The sequence below is a fragment of the Scyliorhinus torazame genome, chromosome 16 (genome assembly GCF_047496885.1).
Source record: "Scyliorhinus torazame isolate Kashiwa2021f chromosome 16, sScyTor2.1, whole genome shotgun sequence".
Lineage (NCBI taxonomy): Eukaryota > Metazoa > Chordata > Chondrichthyes > Carcharhiniformes > Scyliorhinidae > Scyliorhinus > Scyliorhinus torazame.
In genome coordinates this window covers 38,095,306-38,116,261 of record NC_092722.1, presented here as the reverse complement: position 1 = coordinate 38,116,261, position 20,956 = coordinate 38,095,306, and the positions used below count along the sequence as shown (strand labels likewise).

General features: G+C 44.9%; 1 protein-coding gene across 4 annotated transcripts in view; it reads right to left on the bottom strand.

Moving 5' to 3' along the window:
* The window catches only part of plekhm2 (pleckstrin homology domain containing, family M (with RUN domain) member 2), a 72,722-nt gene that overhangs the window by 8,815 nt on the left and 42,951 nt on the right, over positions 1–20,956 (bottom strand). For 3 of the 4 annotated variants that reach the window (XM_072478296.1, XM_072478297.1, XM_072478299.1), the window contains 10 exons: positions 19,854–19,923; positions 18,329–18,419; positions 17,330–17,394; positions 16,203–16,291; positions 13,906–14,038; positions 11,528–11,718; positions 5,701–5,766; positions 3,957–4,116; positions 1,900–2,079; positions 327–437 (listed from right to left, as the gene is read on the bottom strand). In XM_072478296.1, the coding sequence (XP_072334397.1) occupies positions 327–437; positions 1,900–2,079; positions 3,957–4,116; positions 5,701–5,766; positions 11,528–11,718; positions 13,906–14,038; positions 16,203–16,291; positions 17,330–17,394; positions 18,329–18,419; positions 19,854–19,923 (1,156 nt within the window). The remainder of the gene's footprint in view (positions 1–326; positions 438–1,899; positions 2,080–3,956; positions 4,117–5,700; positions 5,767–11,527; positions 11,719–13,905; positions 14,039–16,202; positions 16,292–17,329; positions 17,395–18,328; positions 18,420–19,853; positions 19,924–20,956) is intronic. The other variant, XM_072478298.1, reaches the window with a different exon arrangement.

The window sequence follows — 20,956 nt, the reverse complement described above, 5'->3', positions numbered from 1 at the left end:
TCTCCCATCTCAAACCTTGAAAGTTGGGGGGGGGGGGGGGGGGGGCATTTGAGGCTAAATAAAGAGCCCCATTATCACAGCTGAGATCAGCTAACAACTCCAATCAGGAGGACTGAATTAGAGACTTCCCTGTTTTCAATGCTCAGTACCAGACTACATATTGCATTAATCTGCTGTCACCAGGGGAGCTCCTCCTGACAGCTAGTTAAACTTGATGACCACAGAAGGTCAAGGATTGATTATCTCCATGATAAGTGCTGTGGCAGGTGGAATGTTGTTAACTCCTGCTGCAGGTAGGTTAAATATTCTGCACATTTTCAGCTCACCTGGTAGATCTCCCTCCACGCACCATTCAGTGCATCAAGAAAATGTTGTAGTTCCTCAGCACAACTGAAATACAGGAACCAAGGAGCAGACTTCTGATCGCTGGCCAGCTCCTAGAATACAATGGAATAAATGAGGATAAAGTGCAAGGAGATAGCAGCACAAGAGATGATTAACTGGCCTTCAAGAGATATTAAATTATTGGTGAATAGTGTGTGTATGCGAGCGGTTACAGAACACTTTTTTGATGAACAGGGTTTTATATCCAATTTATAATACAGCTCTTCTTTGACTCACACTATCCTGGACAGCAAGAAAATGGCATTAAATATAGATCAGCTATGATCTAACTGAAACACAGAATGGGTGAAGGGTGTCCTATTTCTGTTCTGTTCTTTCCAATGTTCCTGTCTGTGGAGTAAGATTATTGGAAGCTATTTATTGTGTGTTTGCTAACTGCTGGGGTTGGTTCTGATTACAAGCTAACCAAGCTTTCAGCAGGTTTGCAAGACTAGCAATGCAGTTTGCGGCTTGCCTCTATAATTCCTTCTTTCGACATCTACAGGCAAAAATAGAAAAAAAAAAAAGCTCATTTAAAAATAAGTTCTTATCGTTAATTCAGCACAATCACAACTGGATCATTTAGCTGAATCAATCACACTGGCAGGGGTTCACCGCTTTAGCGAGTATTAAAAAAACAGCTTAAATGGCTCGACGGCTGTTTCGTGATGTGGAGCAATGCCAACAGCACAGGTTCAATTCCCGTACTGGCTGAGATTATCCATGAAGGCTCAGCCTTCTCAACCTTAACCTGAGGTAAGGTGACCCATAGGCTAAATCACCACCAGTCAGCGCTCTCTCCGAGGTGAGAATAGCCAATGGTCCTCTGGGACTTTGGAAACTTCCATTAAGAAAACAAACACACGTGAGCATAATGCCACAGCATTCAAGTCCCACGGCAGTCCATCATGGAGCAGGGATGCCCATAATATATGATGCAGTCTGATTGTAACCCGAGCAGAGTAGAGACCAGCCATTTCACATCTGGGAGGAAGGGCGGGTGATCTTGTACTACGTGCCCAGTGAATGTTTACAGACAGGCGCTCTGATGCTTCAGTAATCTTTACTTTTCCAGGTGAAACACTAATAAATTTTGACCTCTAGTTTTGTTAGGAAGGGAAATTTTAAAAGCTGTAATGATTAGGACTGTCCCTTCATTCTGTACCAACTGACCCAGCACAGGCTTCATGGCTTCAATAAGGTGCAGTTACAGAACTGAACTGCAGGGCTGGAGCCATACTCTTAAAGCGTCTCAGATTATGGATAACTTTCTCACCGAGTTGTAAGGAAAGGATTAGTCGCCAGCTCCTTGGGGTCCCTCCCACCCCACGATCTTCTAGATTAAAATCTTCACTTCACCACCATACTGTAAACTAGGGATATCAAGAGGACACCCAAGGAACTGTACCCCAGCAACAGTGAGCACCTTAGGAGCAGAGGCAGGGACAAAAATTGGCAGAAACAAATTTTCTAACAAGAAGGTTTGAAAGTATAGGATGTTATAGTATTACTCACCATTAGACAGTACTCTCCGCTTGGGCCAGTGGAGACACTGCTGACATTAGTTATCTCAGTGCTGCCCAATAATCGGAAGAAGTTGGTCTGAGAGTCCTCATGACATGTTATCACCATCCTGTCAGTCACAACAAGGCAGCATGGGATGCACGGAGAGGGTGCAACACCCTGGGGAATGATCTGACAAGACAACAGTTAACATGCTAAAAACCTCTTTCATAACAAGAGGGAATTTATGGCTATTTTGAACTCAATTGCAAATAAAAAAGCATCAGAGTATAGGCGCCAAAGTCTAAAATCAGTCTCTCCTATCTACTCAAGAATCAAATTCACCACCAATCAGTCATGGCAGTTGGCACATAGTGAATGATATGAATGACACCACAAATTTCCTGTTATTTAGCACAGGTCATTGTCACACACCATTGTACACTGTCTCTGGTACATAGATAAATTTGTGAGTACTTAAAAATATCAAGCCTTTGGAAAGCCACCAATGGCAGATAGCGCCATGTTATCCTGTTATAAAGAATTGAGCACAGCAGGGGGGACTAAAACAAATTATTTTACAAGATCACAATTAAATGATGTCTATAATTGCCCAGTAGGTCAGCATAATGGTTACCCAATAGCAGTTGCATAGTCACCCTTTTATTCACTTGCAAGTCATAACACAGAAGAGAGCAACATTTTGCATAAACTATAGACCCATCAGGAGTACTCAGCCTCAGTGCATGAATTCCCTTTTGTAATTCTGGTACAACTCTGACTGTTGGCAGAGTCAGGCAAAGCAAAGTTTATACTTGTGCCACCATTTACTGCAGATCAAAAGATTGTACGGACCATACACACTTTAAAAGTCACCTCTTTACGGGAAGGGGGACTGACACCCTACCCGTGCCTCCCTGATCATCTGCCAGAGAATTCTGCTCGGCTGGCGATTGGCAGCGCCACCCAAAGCTGCTGACTGGCTGACCGACCTGGCGGGATTTCTCAGGCAGGAGAAAATAAAATTTGCCATCTGTGGGTTGGCAGAGAGCTTCCACAGGGCATGGAAACAGTTCATCAATTTGTTCCAAGATCTGTTCGTAGACAGCAACCCAAACTAAACTGTAAATAGAAACCTGTAAGTATGTGCTCTGACCACACTGGGGATTATAACAGACTTAGGCCGACTAAGGGGGGGGGGCCACGACCACAGCGGGAGAGAAGACAATTGCCTGAAAATATAAGTGCTGAGTCCGGTTTGTCTTTTTTGTATTTTCCTTTTTTGTGCGGTTTTGTAATAGGTCATTTATTTTTATTTAAAATAAATAAATTTAGAGTACCCAATTCTTTTTTACCCAATTAAGGGGCAATTTAGCCTCGGATCCTCAGCACCACGAGGCATCAGTGCTAACCACTTCACCACCGTGCCACCCCGTAATTGGACATTTATGAATTGTGAAATATAAGATGTGAATACCCAATAAAAACATTTAACACTTTAAAAATGTTCAAAAAAAAAAAAATCCCTAAATGCTCCACTTCCCTCAAAAGCTTAAAAGTATTTCTCAGGGTGACACTGAATGAGTTGATCTCAGCCAGCACAGCAGACCCATTGATCTTTACAAACCCTGGGGATCCCAAAACCTGATCAGAGTCTAGTGATTCCTGATGAAGTGAAAATGTCTGGATGTTGGGCAAGGATAGGCTTAGGACTGGTTTTGATATTTTAGTCTAAAATGCCACCTGTCATTATCTTGCCACCAGTCACTAGCAGATTTTACAATGAAGAATGGCCATATGAGAGAGATCTGGGGAGTGCCCTGTGCCTATGGACTACAGACTAGCCTTGGAGAGAAAGAATAAAGAATCCCCATTAGTAGAAGGTATAGTGTTTTGCAGGTAGAATTACAGTATCTAATGCTCCTAGTTACAGAAGGTGTCAAAACAGTGCTACAGAATGAAGCCTAAAGTAGGTGGAGCATAACAAATAAAGGATGGAATAGCCTATCCTAGTCAATCACCCAGTGCATTTTGTGACTGGGATCTCACTACATCTCAAGTTCACTCACCCCTTTTGACACTGCCTGGCAGAGGTGCTGCATCCAGTCTGCCATCTCCTCCTCATTCTCGGCACTTAGTTCCAAAGTCAGGCGCTCTGTCAGAATCACCTGGAATGTGTGGGGTCGCTCGGTTGTGCTGGACCTCCGACAGCCTCCACATTGCTCTCCACTATAATATAAACAGCAAGGGAGGTCCATCAAAATCAGTCGGACTGTGCTAAAACAATCTAACAGCTGGGATGAATGGAAGGTTTGTACCTGCCAGAGATTTCTACTGTTTTTTGTTAGAGGTTGGGGTTCCTCCCAGTTATCAAGATACAAAATACAGAAATAAAGTTTTGTTTCTACAAGTCCAATCAATACAAATCTGTGCTGAAATGGCTGTTCTTGATTTATGTGGTCACAAGATGGAGGCAGCCAGTCACGGTCCGTTTACCCAGAAAGATCCATTGTGCCACCCAACTGGAATTCCAATAATTCCAATCTTCCATAATTCCAAGGTTTTTGTCTCCACTACATTACCTGGAAGTCCAGAAAATACATTGATCACTCTGTGTAAAAAAAACTGTGGCATGTGATAAATCACTTTTACAAGTTTGGACCCAAAGCTGCCTTGTCCTGTCATTAGGGTTTAGCATATACTAATATTCTAGATTCTTCTTGTCTAACTTGTCTACTCAGTAAGGTCCCTTCTCAGTTGCCTGCCGATAAGCTAACGTTTCCCTTATACATTCATTCAGGTGAGTGCCATTGGTACAAGGGGGGCAGCCTTGAAGCTCTTCGCTGCATTGTCTCCACAGCCTGAATGTCTCTCATGGCTCAGTGACTAGTACTCAAAATAAGTGTGATCTGGCCAGGGCACTAAAGCTTGTGTGGGGCATCTAGCTGCTTTGGTCATATAATTCAGTATTCCATTGGTTTAAGTGGTTGCTATTCTCCAAAGACAGGCAAAACAGGTTAACTAAGAAATCCAGATGCTCAACTTCATTCTTATCTCAACACCATTCATGAAGTGCTTATATCAGTACTTGACAAATTAACCATATTATATTTCCTCTGCCACTGTTTCACCCATTTGCAGTTTTGTGTTCAATTACTTTTATGGTTTCCAAACTGTTTCCTCAGATTCAGCACCCCCTCCTGGCTTCATACTTCATGCAACAAGTAGCAAACCTGCTGAGACCAGTGCACTGAACAGAGAACTTCCCTAGTCTGTAAGCTCTGTTACTCATCATCCTAAATTAGTTGACTCATTGGGTTAGTCTCTCTCTCTTGCTAACTCAGCTATATTTTACATCTTGACGACCTACATGTTATCCAGTTTCAGGAGCTCAAGTTTTTAAGCAATATTGATCCTAGTTGCAACAATTTAGTAATGCTTGGGACTGGGCTTGCTTATTAGAAACTGGGTAGATGATTCAGTCCCTTGAGTCTGGCTTTCCATTCCATTAGGTCATGCCTGATGTATCTTAACTCCAACCATCTGCCTTGGTTCCGTAAGCTTTACTACACTTGCCTAACAAAACTCCTTTGACCTCATTGTTGAAATTAACAATCAGTCCCCAAGCTCAACAACTTTGGTGGGAAATGGCTGGCTCTAACTTGGGATCACATAATTTAGATTTTCAACATCATTTGTGCTTCCCAACATCAGCATGAACAGGCAAAAGAAAAAAGAAGAGAGGGACACACAGAGTCAGAGAGGAGAATAAAAACAGAGAAACAAGTGCACAACCTCCCCACAACTACTTACGCCAAGTTTACTGACATAAGCGGTGTCACATCTATCCTGTCAGGGTACTGATAGAGGATCCCGTTGCTGTAGAAATAAAACAACTTCATCAATAGAATGGCAGAGACCAGCTACTTCCCTCAACACAATGATAGCAGAAAGGCTGGCTAAAATTTCAAATGCTCCGAATTGTGAATGCTCCACATGTTAAGGCACAAAGCCTTAAATGTTTGTCTTTTTAGCATTACTTGTCCTGTTTCCACTATTGTTGACAGGGGCCCTGTTTGAATCTGGCCCTTGGTTTCTCTACCCATCACGTTCCTTATTCCCCTTTCTGCCTTTTGTTTTTGTCCGTGTTGCCCCCTCCTCTGACTCCTTGCATAGGTTCCCATCCCCCTGCCATTGGAGTTTAAACCCTACCCAACCACTCTAGCAAGCGGGACATCAGTCCCGGTCCTGCACAGGTAGGCGAGGAATTCCTGGAGTGTATACAGGATGGTTTTCTGGATCAATATGTTGAGGAACAAGCCATCCTAGACGGAGTATTGTGCAATGAGAAAGGAATAATTGGCAAACTAGTTGTGCAAGACCCTTTGGGGATGAGCGACCATAATATGATAGAATTTTTCATCAAGGTGGAGAGTGACGTAGGCCATTCTGAGACTAGGGTCCTGAATCTAAATAAAGGAAACTACGATGAAAAGCGAGCTGGCCATAATGGATTGAGAAACATTACTTAAAGGGATGACAGTAGATAGACAATGGCAAACATTCAAGGAGCGCATGGGTAACTGCAACAATTGTTTATTCCTGCCAGGCGCAAAAGTAAAACGGGAAAGGTGGCCAAACCATGGCTTACGAGGAAAATTAAGGATAGTATTAGATCCAAGAAGCATACACATTGGCCAACAGCAGTTTAAAATTCAGCAAAGTAGGGCCAAGGGATTGATTAAGATGGGAAAAATAAGAGTACGAGAGTGAGCTTGCGAGGAATATAAAAACTGACTGTAAAAGTTTCTACAGGTACATGAAGAGAAAGAGATTGGTGAAGAGAAAAGGGCCTTAACAGTCAGAGACGGAGGAATTTATACTGGGAAACAAAGAAACGGCTGACCAAATAAATACACACTTGGGTTCTGTCTCCACAAAGGTGGACACAAAATACATAGCAGAAATATTGGGGAACACAAGATTTCATGAGAGGGCGGAGCTGAAGGAGATCAGTATTAGTAGAGAAATGGGATTGGAGGCTGATAAATTCCTGGATCCTGATAATCTACATCCTAGAATACTTAATGAAGTGGATCTAGAAATAATGGATGCATTGGTGATCATCTTCTAAGATTTTATCAACTCTGGAACAGTTCCTGGAGGTTTCCTTGGGCAGCACAGTGACACAGTGGTTAGCACCAGTGGCAGGATTTGACAGAGTCAGCATGGATTTATGAAAGGGAAATCATGCTTCATAAATCTATTGGAATTGTCCGAGGATGAAACTGGTAGAATTGATGAAGGGGAGCCAGTGGATGTGGTTTATTTGGACTTTCAAAAGGGTTTCAACAAAGTCCCACGTGTGAACTTAAAGCACAAGCTGGGTGGGAGGGCGACCTGAGAAGAGGATGCAGAGATCCTTCAGAATGATTTGGACAACTTTAGTGAGTGGGCAAATGAATGGCAGATACAGTATAATTTGGATAAATGTGAGCTTATCCACTTTGGTAGTAAAAATGAGAATTTAGATTATCTGAAAGGCCATAAATTAGGAGAGGGGAATATGCAACGAGACCTGGCACCCTCGTACACCAGTTGCTGAAGGTAAGCATGCAGGTGCAACAGACAGTAAAGAAGGCAAATGGTATGTTGGCCTTCATAGCGAGAGGATTCGAGTACAGGAGTCTTGGTGAAGCCACACCTGGAATAGAGTGTGCAGTTTGGTCCCCTCATCTGAGGAAGGATGTTCTTACTATAGAGGGAGTGCAGAGAAGGTTTCCCAGACTGTCAACAGTTCTAGACAGAGTAGATGCAAGAAGGAATGTTCCCAATGGTGGGGGTACCCAGAAGTCACAGTCTGAGGATATGGGGGTCAACCATCGAGGACAGAGATGAAGAGAAATATCTTCACCCAGAGAGTGGGCAGCCTGTGAAATTTACTGCCACAGAAGCAGTTGAGGCCAAAACACAATGTTTTCAAGAAAGTGGTTAGATATAGCACTTGGGGCGAAGGGGATAAAGGATATGGCGGAAGACAGGATCAGGCTATTGAGTTAGATAATTAACCAACATGAATGGTGGCGCAGAGGGCAGCACGGTGGTGTAGTGGTTAGCACTGCTGCGTCGTGGCGCCGAGGTCCCAGGTTCGATCCTGGCTCTGGGTCACTGTCCTTGTGGAGTTTGCACATTTTCCCCGTGTTTGCGTGGGTTTTGCACCCACAACCCAAAGATATGCAGGCTAGATGGATTGGCCACGCTAAATTGCCCCTTAATTGGGAAAAATGAATTGGGTACTCTAAATTTTAAAAAATGAATGGTGGCGCAGGTTCGATGGGCTGAATGGCCTCCTCTGGCTCTTTATGTAAAGAACAATATAGTCCCTTGGGCCAGCTCCATCATGGTCGATCTTCTGCCTCAATTCCATTTTCTCAGGCACCCATGCCCTTCGATTTCCTGAGGTCTGTCCAACTCCGTCTTAAAGATACTCAATGATGGAGCATCTACAACCCTCTGATAATGCCAAAGATCCACAATCCTCTGCATGAAGGCATTTCTCATCTTAGTCCTAAAAGATCGCTCCTTATCTTGAGGCTATGCTCATGTTCTTGGTTCCCCAAACAGGGGAAACAACTGCTCAGTGTCTGCCCTGTCAAGCCCCTCCAAGAACGTTCATGTTTCAATGAGATCAAATCTCATTGTTCAAAATTTCAAAACTCAATTTACTCATTCCCTCATCAGAGGATAACCCTCCTATCCCAGTGAACCAATCTACTGAATCAGTGCTGGATCACCTTCAATACAACCATATCCTTCCTTAGATATGGAGAGATGCGGGCAGCACGGTGGCGCAGTGGGTTAGCATTGCTGCCTCACGGCGCCGAGGTCCCAGGTTCAATCCCGGCTCTGGGTCACTGTCCGTGTGGAGTTTGCACATTCTCCCCGTGTTTGCGTGGGTTTCGCCCCCACAACCTAAAGATGTGCAGGCTAGGTGGATTGGCCACACTAAATTGCCCCTTAATTGGAAAAAATGAATTGGGTACTCTAAATTTATATATTTTTTAAAATATATGGAGAGATGGGACATTTACAATCTTTTTCTCCAGATAGATATCTTTCTGTGAAAAGTTCAACAATTTCTTAATCACAACAAAGTCCACATTATTATCACAAGCTGCATCATTTTGCGTCATAACATACAATGCTAGGGGAACCAAACAGTGGTGCTTTGTAACAGGTAACCTCAACTGGATCGTAACAGCTCAACATGAAAGTGAGTGTGAGGAAAAGCAAATGTCATTATAGGATGTAAGTACAGTATACATCCCATATACATCATGCTGGCTCAAGTAGCTTTTAAATTTATCTCACAAGTGGTCAGACAGCATTTAAAGTAGTCCCCACTCTGTGGTTCACTCGGTGAAGACACAGGCTAATGATCCCTACCAAAGACAAAGGCAAGAACAGCAATGTTGTAAGGACACCATCACTAAGATCTCGCCTATCCCAAGCCACAAACTATTCTGACTTGGGCATATAAAATCTCTGTACTGGTCACTAGGTTAGAATTGTAAGATTCCCTACTTGACACTAAAGTGATGTCGCCATAGTCCCAGATGACCATAGGCTGCTTTCCCCTTTTGATGGGGAGAGCTGACCGATGGTGATTTAAACTGGGTATCACCACACCTCAGGCGAAGTGCAAGGTTGAGAAGGCGGGGCCTTCATGAACAACCTCAGCCAGTACGGGAATTCATAGAATTTACAGTGCAGAAGGAGGCCATTCGGCCCATCGAGTCTGCACCGGCTCTTGGAAAGAGCACCCTACCCAAGGTCAACACCTCCACCCTATCCCCATAACCCAGTAACCCCACCCAACACTAAGGGCAATTTTGGACACAAAGGGCAATTTATCATGGCCAATCCACCTAACCTGCACATCTTTGGACTGTGGGAGGAAACCGGAGCACCCGGAGGAAACCCACGCACACACAGGGAGGATGTGCAGACTCCGCACAGACAGTGACCCAAGCCGGAATCGAACCTGGGACCCTGGAGCTGTGAAGCAATTGTGCTATCCACAATGCTACCTTCGCTGTTGGTCTCGCTAAGAATCCCAAACCAGCTGTCTAGCCAACCGAGCTAAACTAGGCCCCCAATTTTCCTTACTTGACACTATTATGGGAGCAACAACAGCACAAGGACTGCAGAAGCTCAAAGGTGACCTACCACTAATACTGGATGGGCTATAAATGCAGCTCTGCCAGTGCTAGCTTGACCTCGGATTCAATCCAGGCCTTGTTGAGTTACGGGTGTTAGCCAAGGCACTCTCCGCCCCATTGCGATAGGAGACAAATACACAAAATTAGCCAATTGTAGTAATACACACACGAGGACGCTGAGTGAGGGCTCTGATTGCGTAGGCTATGATGCCACCCATGGACAAGCAGCTCATTTTATACTACATGTTGCGACTCACGCAACAAGCACAGCCACAAGGGAGGTAATGGTCGGTTGCTAATATCCAAGAGTTAGTGCTTACAGAAGAGGATGGGAAGGAAGGAAAGAAATGGGAATAAAGTAGAAATCATGTTAGTTATAAATATTTACTATGTATGTACATGTAAATTAGGAGGAGTAGACCTTTCAGCCCCTTGCGTCTGCTCCACTATTCAATTAGATCGCTAATCAAATTGCAGCCACAACTCTACTTTCCAGTTTACCCCCTATACCCATTGACTCCCTTGTCAATTAATAATCTCTCAGTCAGCCTTAAAAATATTCAGTGAACCAGCCTCCACTGCTCTCTGGAGGAAATAATTCTCGTCACCCCAGTCTTAAATGGGAGAACCCCTAACATTTAATCTGTGTCCCCTAATTCCAGACACCCCCACAAGGAGAAACATCCTCTCAACATCCACCTGTCCAGTGCCCTCTTCTATGTTTTTATAAGATCACCTCTTGTTCTTCTAAATTCCAATGGTTACACAGGCCCAACCAGTCCAACCTTTTCTTACAAGATGACTCCTTCATCCTACAAATTAGTCGAATAAACCTTCTCTGACTGCTTCTAACACATTTACATCCTTAAGTAAGGAGATCAAAACTGTAATATACTATATTTCATCTCCCCCACCCTCTAACCTATCCGTGAATTTCTATCTTGCTCCACCGACCCCATTCCTCCCTTTTCAACACCATAAAACCCATCACATTCCTACCTCTCTTCAGATCTGGAGTTATATTGGACTTGAAATATTAACTCTGTTTCTCTCTCTCCCCACCAATGCTGCCAGACGGGATTGTTCCAACATTTTTGGTTTTTAAACACACTGCTCCAGATGTGGTCTCACGAATGCTCTGTATAACTGTAGCAAAACGTCCCTACTTTGGTATTTCATTCTTCTTGCAATAAACAATAATGTTACAAATACCTTCCTACTCATTTGCTGTCCCTGCACACTAACCTTTTGTGAGTCAGGCACCAAGACACCCTGATCTCTCTGTGCCACAGAGTTGCGTGTGCAAGACATTTTAAAAAACCTTCTCGTTAAATATATCCAACAGGTTACCAGATTCCACCAATGAGATAAATTGGGTGTGGTCTTCAATTTTAAATGCAGAGATGAGAGAGTCTCACCTGAGGACTACATAGGAGGCCTTCCAGATTGGCGAGCCCAAATAACTGGTGCCGGCCTTATAATGCAGAATTCCTTCTTTTGTAACTGCATTTGCATGTGCCATGTAGAGGCTCCTCTGGGGTCCTGCTGTTACATCCATGGGATCTTCCCAGTGAATCAAACTGTAAAGATGGATGGTCACTTCAGACACCTGTAAACACATCCATGAGAGTCAGGCACAACAGCGAATGCAACAATACTAGTGGAAAGCAGACACTTGCACAGGAAACAATTGTTTAAAAATCTCTTCTGATCCTTCTTCTTCCCTCTAGTTTCCAAGTTGCTTCTTTGCCACCTTCCATTGTCAAATATACTGCACTGCTTGATCATCTTCTGCTCTGCATTCTGATTCATCATTCCGTCTTGTCTAATGCAAAATTATAAAACTGCAAGATTCCAGGGGCGTCATTCTCCGACCCCCCGCCGGGTCGGAGAATGGCCGTTGGCCGCCGTGAATCCCGCCCCCGCCGAAGTCTCCGCTCCCGGAGATTGGGCGGGGGCGGGAATCCGGCCGCGCCGGTTGGCGGGACCCCCCGCTGGATTCTCCGGCCCGGATGGGCCGAAGTCCCGCCCAGGAATTGCCTGTCCCGCCGACGTAAATCAAACCTGGTATTTACCGGCGGGACCAGGCGGCGTGGGCGGGCTCCGGGGTCCTTGGGGGGGGGGGGGGGGGGGGGGCGCGGGGCGATCTGACCCCGGGGGGTGCCCCCACGGTGGCCTGGCCCGCGATCGGGGCCCACCGATCCGCGGGCGGGCCTGTGCCGTGGGGGCACTCTTTCCCTTCCGCCTCCGCTACGGCCTCCACCATGGCGGAGGCAGAAGAGACTCTCCCCACTGCGCATGCGCGGGAAACTGACAGCGGCCGCTGACGCTCCCGCGCATGCGCTGGGAAACTGACAGCGGCTGCTGACGCTCCCGCGCATGCACCGCATTTCCGCGCCAGCTGGCGGGGAAACAAACGCCATTTCCGCCAGCTGGCGGGGCGGAAATCCCTCCGGCGTCGGCCTAGCCCCTCAATGTTGGGGCTAGGCCGCCAAAGATGCGGAGCCTTCCGCACCTTTGGGCCGGCGCGATGCCCGTCTGATTGGCGCCGGCTTTGGCGCCAGTCGGCGGACATCCCGCCGTTAGGGGGAGAATTTCGCCCCTCATCTCCCTTGTTCTCATTTTCTCCAAGTTTTTAAAAAAATACCAAGCTTTTGTTACTTCATGAATGCTAATTTACCACAACTTTGATAGTGCTGCACTAAAGGCCTTGGCCTCTCATCTTGGTTTCTCAAAGACATTCTCACTCCCCTGATTTCTCTTTCCCATCTCCGCTCACTTTCCCATCATTAAGGTCAGATTATCGGTATTTTAAATGAAATGGAACCCTGTCTGTCCCCCTCCCATCACAAGACCTGAAGGAGCCGTAGCCCTTGTGCTCATTCTTGTGTTGTTTGACTTTTAAAAAATGTATTCGTTCATAGAGGAGTGTATTGTTGGCTTGGCCATTATTTCTTGCACATACGTAATTGCCCTCGAGATTGTAGTGGTGAGGCACCTTCTTGAACTGCTGCAGTCCATGCCGTTAGGTTAGGAAGGGGCTTCCAGGAGTTTGACCCAGCAACAGTAAAGGAATGGATAGTTTCAAGTCAGGACGGGGTGTGGCTTGGAGGGAGCTTGCAGGTGATGGTGTTCCCATCACCTTGTCCTTCTGGTGGTAGAGATTGTGGGCTTGGTAGATGCTGTAAGAGCCTTGGTGAGTTTCTGCTGTTCATTTTGTAGCTGGTACACACGGCAGCCACTGTGTGTTGGCGGTGCAGGGAGTGGATGTTGGAGGTGGTGGGTGAGGTGTCAATCAAATGGACTGCTTTGACCTCAGTGGTGTTGAGCTTCATGAGTGTTGCTCATCCAGGCAGGTGCAGAGTATTCCATTATAGCCTTAACTTGTGTCTTAGAGAGACAGTGGGTAGGCTTTCGGGAGTCAGGAGGCGAGTTACTCTCCGTAGTATTTCCAGCCTCTGACCTGCTTTTGTAACCACAGATTTTATATGGCTGGTCCAATTCAGTTTCTGCTCAATGCTAACCCCCAGGACGTTGGTAGTAGGGGATTCAGCGGTGGTAATACTACTGAATGTCATTGGAAGATGGTTGGATTATCTCTTGTTGGAGAGGGTCATTGCCTGCCACTTCTGTGGTACAAACGGTACGAGTCAATGAAATGTTGCCCAGGTCTAACTGCGTATGGGCACAGGCTGCTTCAATATTGAATCGCAAACACTAGTATTGCTATTTTACCAGCAGAGAAACCCAACATGACACCATCAGGCAGAATATAATCCAGCTGTTACCACATTACCTCACATCTTGACTCTTGGGCCACAAATTTGGTTAGTGCCAGTTTCTGCATGGTTGCATCTGTAAGGATGCTGGGGTATGGGGGTTCTCTGCAGCCCTTAATCATGGCAGATCTCAAAGCAGTGAGGAAAAACCTAAACATCAGGAAAATAAAAATATACACTGTATAACTGACATGGAAATAAAACTTGTGATTAAATAAGACAAGGTAACTTCAGTTACAGGCACATTCCTTTAGTATTCCAGGTATATTAATCACAACACTATAACCACAAGCCAGTTGGTACTGATGATACATATTGGTATATATCAGCAATTTCATTTGCCCATCCAAATTTTTCCCGTCCAGTCCGAAAGACGTTGACTTGTATTGATATAGAGTTCCACAGATACCTCTCCCATGTAGCATGTGCAGACTTTGAAAGCCAACGTGTTATTTGTGGAGGTGGACATTAGCACAGCTGAGCCCAAGGTTTCTCTGTTCTTTTGTCACCTGAATTCTCCCTCAGTGTACCCGAACAGGTGCCGGAATGTGGCGACTAGGGAATTTTCACAGTAACTACATTGCAGTGCTAATGTAAGCCTACTTGTGACAATAAAGATTATTTATTTATTATCTATTTTATTTACCGATGAGATTATTCATGAAGGCCCTGCCTTCTCAACCTTGCCTCTTGCCCGAGGTGTGGTGATCCTCAGATTAAATCACCACCAGTCAGCTCTCCCCCTCAAAAGGGGGGGGGGGGGGGGGGGAAATCAGTCACTGATCAGCCATGATCTGAATAAATGGTTAAGCAGGCTCGTGGACTTAAGTGGTGTACTTCTATTCCTATTCTATAACCTCTAAACTCTGGAGAAAAGCATTAAAAGCTAGTGACAAGTCAGCTGGGAGAATGGTCATCCGGGACTATGGCGACTTTGCTTTACTTTTACACACATTATCACCATAGAATTCATAGAATTTACAGTGCAGGAGGCCATTCAGCCCATCGAGTCTGCACCGGCTCTTGGAAAGAGCACGCTACTCAAGGTCAACACCTCCACCCTATCCCCATAACCCAGTAACCCCACCCAACACTAAGGGCAATTTTGGACACTAAGGGCAATTTATCATGGCCAATCCACCTAACCTGCACATCTTTGGACTGTGGGAGGAAACCGGAGCACCCGGAAGAAACCCACGCACACACGGGGAGGACGTGCAGACTCCGCACAGACAGTGACCCAAGCCGGAATCGAACCTGGGACCCTGGAGCTGTGAAGCAATTGTGCTATCCACAATGCTACCATGCTGCCCAACAGGGTTCACAGGATAGCAGTTAGGAGCTAGAAATAAGACAAGAGCACATCTTTTTAAAAATAAATTTAGAGTACCCAATTCATTTTTTCCTATTAAGAGGCAATTTAGCCTGGCCAATCCACCTAACCTGGGGTTGTGGGGGCGAAACCCACGCAAACACGGGGAGAATGTGCAAACTCCCCACGGACAGTGCCCCAGAGCCAGGATCGAACCTGGGACCTTGGCGCCGTGAGGCAGCAGTGCTAACCACTGTGCTACCGTGCTGCCCGAGACAAGAGCACTTCTTACAGTTCTGGCTGAGATCAGCTAACTCAGTACAGGCTGGCATTGAAAGCAATACCTGAGTAGATGGTACACATACCAAGTTTCTTCACCATTTTGCAGACAGATATTTTCTTCAATCCTGGATTATTGGATTGCCACCCATATACAAAAAAAAGCCATCACCCAGTATGAATTAAGAAACAATGCTACAAGCAATGTTTGAGGGGGGGTTTGGAACTCTGTTCTACAAATGATGCAAGATCAAATGTAAAATTGAGGTCGATAGATTTTTGTTAACCAAAGGTGTCAAGGGATAACGGACAAAGATGGAGTTAGGTGACTGATCAGCCATGATCTCAATAAATGGCCGAACAGGCTCGTGGATCTAAATTGCTGTATTTCTGCTCCTAATCTACAACCTCTAAACTCTGAGAAAAGCATTAAAAGCTAGTGACACGTCAGCTGTGAGAATGGTTTATGGCAGTATCATTACAGATCATGTTTGAGGCTTAAGATAATATAATGGAGCTTGACTGAAAGCAGCAGACATCTTCAATATATATTTCAAACTCAAACATACAGAGGTACCTTGTATGAACACAGGAATCAAAAGGGGGGCTCAACATATGTGACAGCTGAATTTAATATAGACGATTTATGTCACAATGTTTGGTTCGGGAAGGAATATAGAGGTAATGTACTATCTATTTATGATTACCACAACTTGCACTTACTCTGTAAGAGATTCATCCGCTGTGTCAAGTAGGAACTGCCTCCGCCGATTGGTGCAGACAAGCTGAATGGTCTGCTGACCGAGCCCCACCTTTAACAGTGAAGAGTGAGTGAATCACAGCAGATCACAGGCTGGAGTATCCAACACCACAACTGACCCAAGTGAGGAACAGAGGGAAAAATTACACTGGGAATTGCAAGAGATTACTGTTACATTTGTAATGCTCTACTATGAGGCTTTGTAGGATCTTTATTTTCCTGCTCATTAAAAAAATTAAAGTGGCTTTGTAAAATTAGATCAAAGTGAACAGAATGAAATCTGCTTTTACATGGTGTACTGCATAGCTTTATGAAAGCTTTCTAGATGTGCAGGAGCTAGAAAAAAAAGAATTGTGTTCATCCTTTTGAGAACATCCAGGCATACATTACAATGTAACAGTATTCTCTTATAATTCCCAGTGTAATCTCTTAGAACTACGCGGTACTCTACCTTCAGCCAACCCACTGGGCAGCAGTCCTTCTCTCCAACACAGCTGATAACTGTTGCAGCTTCACAAAAAACATTTGTACGTTAACAGACAGGTTTGTCACTGTTATGCATGGCACACACAAGTCACTGTTATGCATGGCACAGACAAAACCCTTTTTAAAATTTAAACGACCCAATTCATTTCTTCTCCAATTAAGGGGCAATTTAGCGTGGCCAATCCACCTACCCTGCACATCTTTGGGTTGTGGGGACGAGACCCACGCAGACACGGGAGAATGTGCAAACTCCATAAGGACAGTGACCCAGGGCTGGGATCGAGCCTGGGTCCTCGGCACTGTGAGGCAGCAGTGCTAACCACTGCACCACCGTAATGTGCCCCTTACACATAACAATTTTACAGCCATTTTCCCCAATCAATTATATCCTGAAGGCACAGCTTTCTTGGCATTCAATCCTGCAGGTATCAGCAAGCCTGCATGCCCAGCACAAGCGGTCCCAGCTCCTCAGAGAGCCTTGGCGGGATATTAGGGTGGAGGGGGCTGGCGAGGTGCAGAAATAAAAAGGCAAGGGCACCCCTAACTAAGTTAAGTACCATCCTTGGCTGACAATCAACATCTGTGCATTCTGCAGCAAACTCACCGAAATGTAATCAAGTTCATTGTAGGACACTGCTTCTTCCATTGCATAGGGCTTGTCTGCAGCTCCTGTACAGACCAACAGATTGCGTTAGACAGGGAATTCCAATTCACAGCACACTTTGTACTGCAACAGCTCAAACAGCTTCTTCTTTACACAATTCCATCCGTGTATAACATTAAGTTGTATTTTGGAGACAATCTGAATAGTGCTCTTCTTATTTACACACAATGGCATCGCAACCAACAAAATTTTGAAGTGCTGTTTTTCTTTTGCAAGCCCCTTGTTTCCCCCACCTGAATTTAAGACACAGATTCTTGCTCTGTCCAGCTCCATGGGTGTCAGTCTATCTTTAAAAGAAAATCTCACTTAAGTGATCTCAATATGGTCATGGCAGGGTATTCATTCATGGAGGATAACAAACATTTTTCCTTTTGAAAGTTGGGTTGTTTCCCACATTTGGTCTTAGCCTTGGACTGAGAAATAGCTGTGATCAATACAGAAAACAGAGCTGCCATTATTTGCGCCAGCCAAATAATTAACAAAGGTGGGAATTTTCCAGCTGTTCATGCCGGTGGGATCTTCCTGTGCAGATTAAGGCACACAACCGCCATGTGTTTCCCGCCAGCAACGGGGGTGACGGGTGCATTCAATGGGAAACCCCGTTGACAATGGCAGGACTAGAAGATCCCGCTGCCGGCCAACGGCGGGCTGCCTTCGCAGCCACGGTTACACGGACATTCCCGCCCCGAAAAGTGTTTGTGGCCAAATCCACAGACTTTTGCTTCTAAACTGAAAAGACAGCAGGACTGTGGAACGTGTTCTGCAAAAGGCTGAAGTAAATGGTAAAAAAGGATGACTTATTTGATCACCTTAAACACATTAGTGCGAAGCTTTCACACCACCAAAGAGATGGGATTTGGTCTCCAAGGTGATATTGTTTCACTCAGAGTAAAACACCCAACTCCCGCCTGCCACACCATCAGCAACAGATAGAGTTACCTTTCCTCAATAGGTAGATGTAACAGTCAGTCAAGAGCACAAAGAGCAACTGCAGATTCCCCTCCATGTGACCCGTCCACATCCGCATCATCTAGGAAGAGACACCGGAGGAGCAGAGATTGAAAAAGAGAAAGGAAAAAATCAAACAGAATATTGGTGAAGTATGCGGTGCTTTGTCAAAAAAGAACGCCTACCATAAATAACTGACAACTCCATTTAACTGCCTGGCTGGTGACATTGAGCAATAATAGAACAGTTTTATGTGAACAATACTTCAGTTAACCAGCTCTGGCTTGATATCTGGATCAGCAGAGTTTCCAGGTTTTTAAGCAACTTTAAAAATCCTTTGCACAGAGACACGACCCTAACTGCTTGCATACAACAAATCATTAGGGTCTGAAATAATGTCCCCTTTTACTTGCCACCCAAGCAACATTAGGCCATGTCTGCCCATGGATGTATTCTTCGACTGATTCAGGTTTGTCCTCCTGTTGCCCGATTCCCATTGCTCAGTTTCTAATTTGTTTAAAAAATAAATTTAGGGTACCCAATTCATTTGTTCCAATTCAGGGGAAATTTAGCATGTTCAATCCACCTACCTTGCACATCTTTGGGTTGTGGGGGCAAAACCCACGCGAACACGTGGAGAATGTGCAAACTCCACACAGACAGTGACCCAGAGCCGGGATCGAACCTGGGACCTTGGCGCCGTGAGGCTGCAGGGCTAACCCACTGCGCCACCGTGCTGCTCCAGTTTCTATTTTTTAAAAATAAATTTAGAGTACCCAATTCTTTTTTTTTTACCAATTAAGGGGCAATTTAGCGTGGCCAATTGACCTATCCTGCACATCTTTGGGTTGTGGGGGTGAAACCCACGCAGACACAGGGAGAATGTGCAAACTCCACACGGACAGTGACCCAGGGCCGGGTTTTGAACCAGGGTACTCAGCGCCGTAGTCCCAGTGCTAACCACCGCACCAGAGCTTTCCTCCTTCATGACCCACTGGCTTATTTCCCATTTTGCTTTGCGAAAGTATCTGAGACTCTATAGTCGGAAAATCAGAGATATTAAAGGGGATCCTCTTACCCACACAGAGGGCAGCCAATCTCCTTCGAGCACTCAACATGGTTTAATCATTTCCCATCTGTACCCGGCTCCTTGGTACTAGCAGCTACCCAGTCCCTCATCCAAGGTGTCATTTGCACTGTGCAAGTGCAGCAAGACATTTCAACCTGATCTGGTCTTCATCCCATATCCACAATTCCAGTTTGGGTTACTGGATAGCAATCAGAAGCGGTAATGAATGACCTCTCTAACACAGGCTGTTGAAATCAAGGGCAGTGCATCCACTGCTACTCTAGTTATGCTCAGCACAGACAATGAATTTGGCACCTCCCTCAACTATCATACACCAGTACATCACCAAACAGTGCACTTATCCAGTCAGCTATCAGGATGTTTATACTTAATTTAAAACAAAATTCAGACAGATTGTCTACTGTGGTCCCGACCCAGCTTCCTTACTTTGTAGAGTTGCTCTTCATTCTCTTTGAAAACGTGAATCATCAGTAGAAGCAGCAGATTATTGTCAACCCTGAGGGAAAGGACAGAAACATAAATCACAAGGCTGATGCCTCCACTTGCACCAACAGCGGTTGCAAAACACTTTGCCATCCTTTTATTCAAATCAAACTGATTAAAAGAAAAATGGAGAGAGAGAAAAATCGTCACACAAAGTATTGCTTAAAAACTTGGAATAAACAGCTCCAGTTGCTGAATCAAGTGAGGTATTATGGGATATAGTGGAATGGCAGAGAAATCAGGATTAAAACGTAATAAAACTGAAGCAGGCTTGATGATCGACTCCTGGCTCAATCGCCAGCTTCAGACGTTTAGTTCACAATAGAAGGTATTATCCTGGAAGACAAGGGAAACAGAATGGTGAACATGAAACACATGCAAGCTAACAGCAAAGCTTCAGACTGGACCTTTCTTAAAAAAAGGCTCAAGTTTGGAGAGAAATGAAGAAACAAAGATTTATAGGCATGAAGAAGAAAATTAAAATGAACAGCTGTGCCGGAGCCTGACAATTAACAAGAGCACGTCACATCACCTCACCACTGAACAAATTGTGAATTTAACTCTATAACAATTACCGGAGGGTGAGTCTCAAGTGAAGCCCAACAGATTTTCCTTGATATATGATAAACATCAGAAATTATACGTTAAAAGATATCTCCACCAGAGAAAACATGCCACAGGGGAAAAAAAAGACAAATTTGATCTCCCGCTGTTCTGTTCCAAATTTACACAGTGCAGTTTCCAGAATGACAACAGCACAGATTTGTCATCACAGGCTGCTCTCACTTCCTGCATGACAACACAGATCAATGGATAAGTTGTTCAGCAGCCTAAACATCAGAACTTGGGATCCAGAGATGGACAACTCAGGAGTACAATGAGGCAGACACAAAATAGAGATGGAGGTGGAGAAAGAAAAAAAAAGAGGAAAGGGTAACTGGGAAAAACGTAGTTGCGAATCTTGCGAACCCCAGTACAGCACAGAACCATTTGAAGGCTACTGTGAAAGCATGTATCCAACATCCCATCAGGCAGTGTGCTTAAAA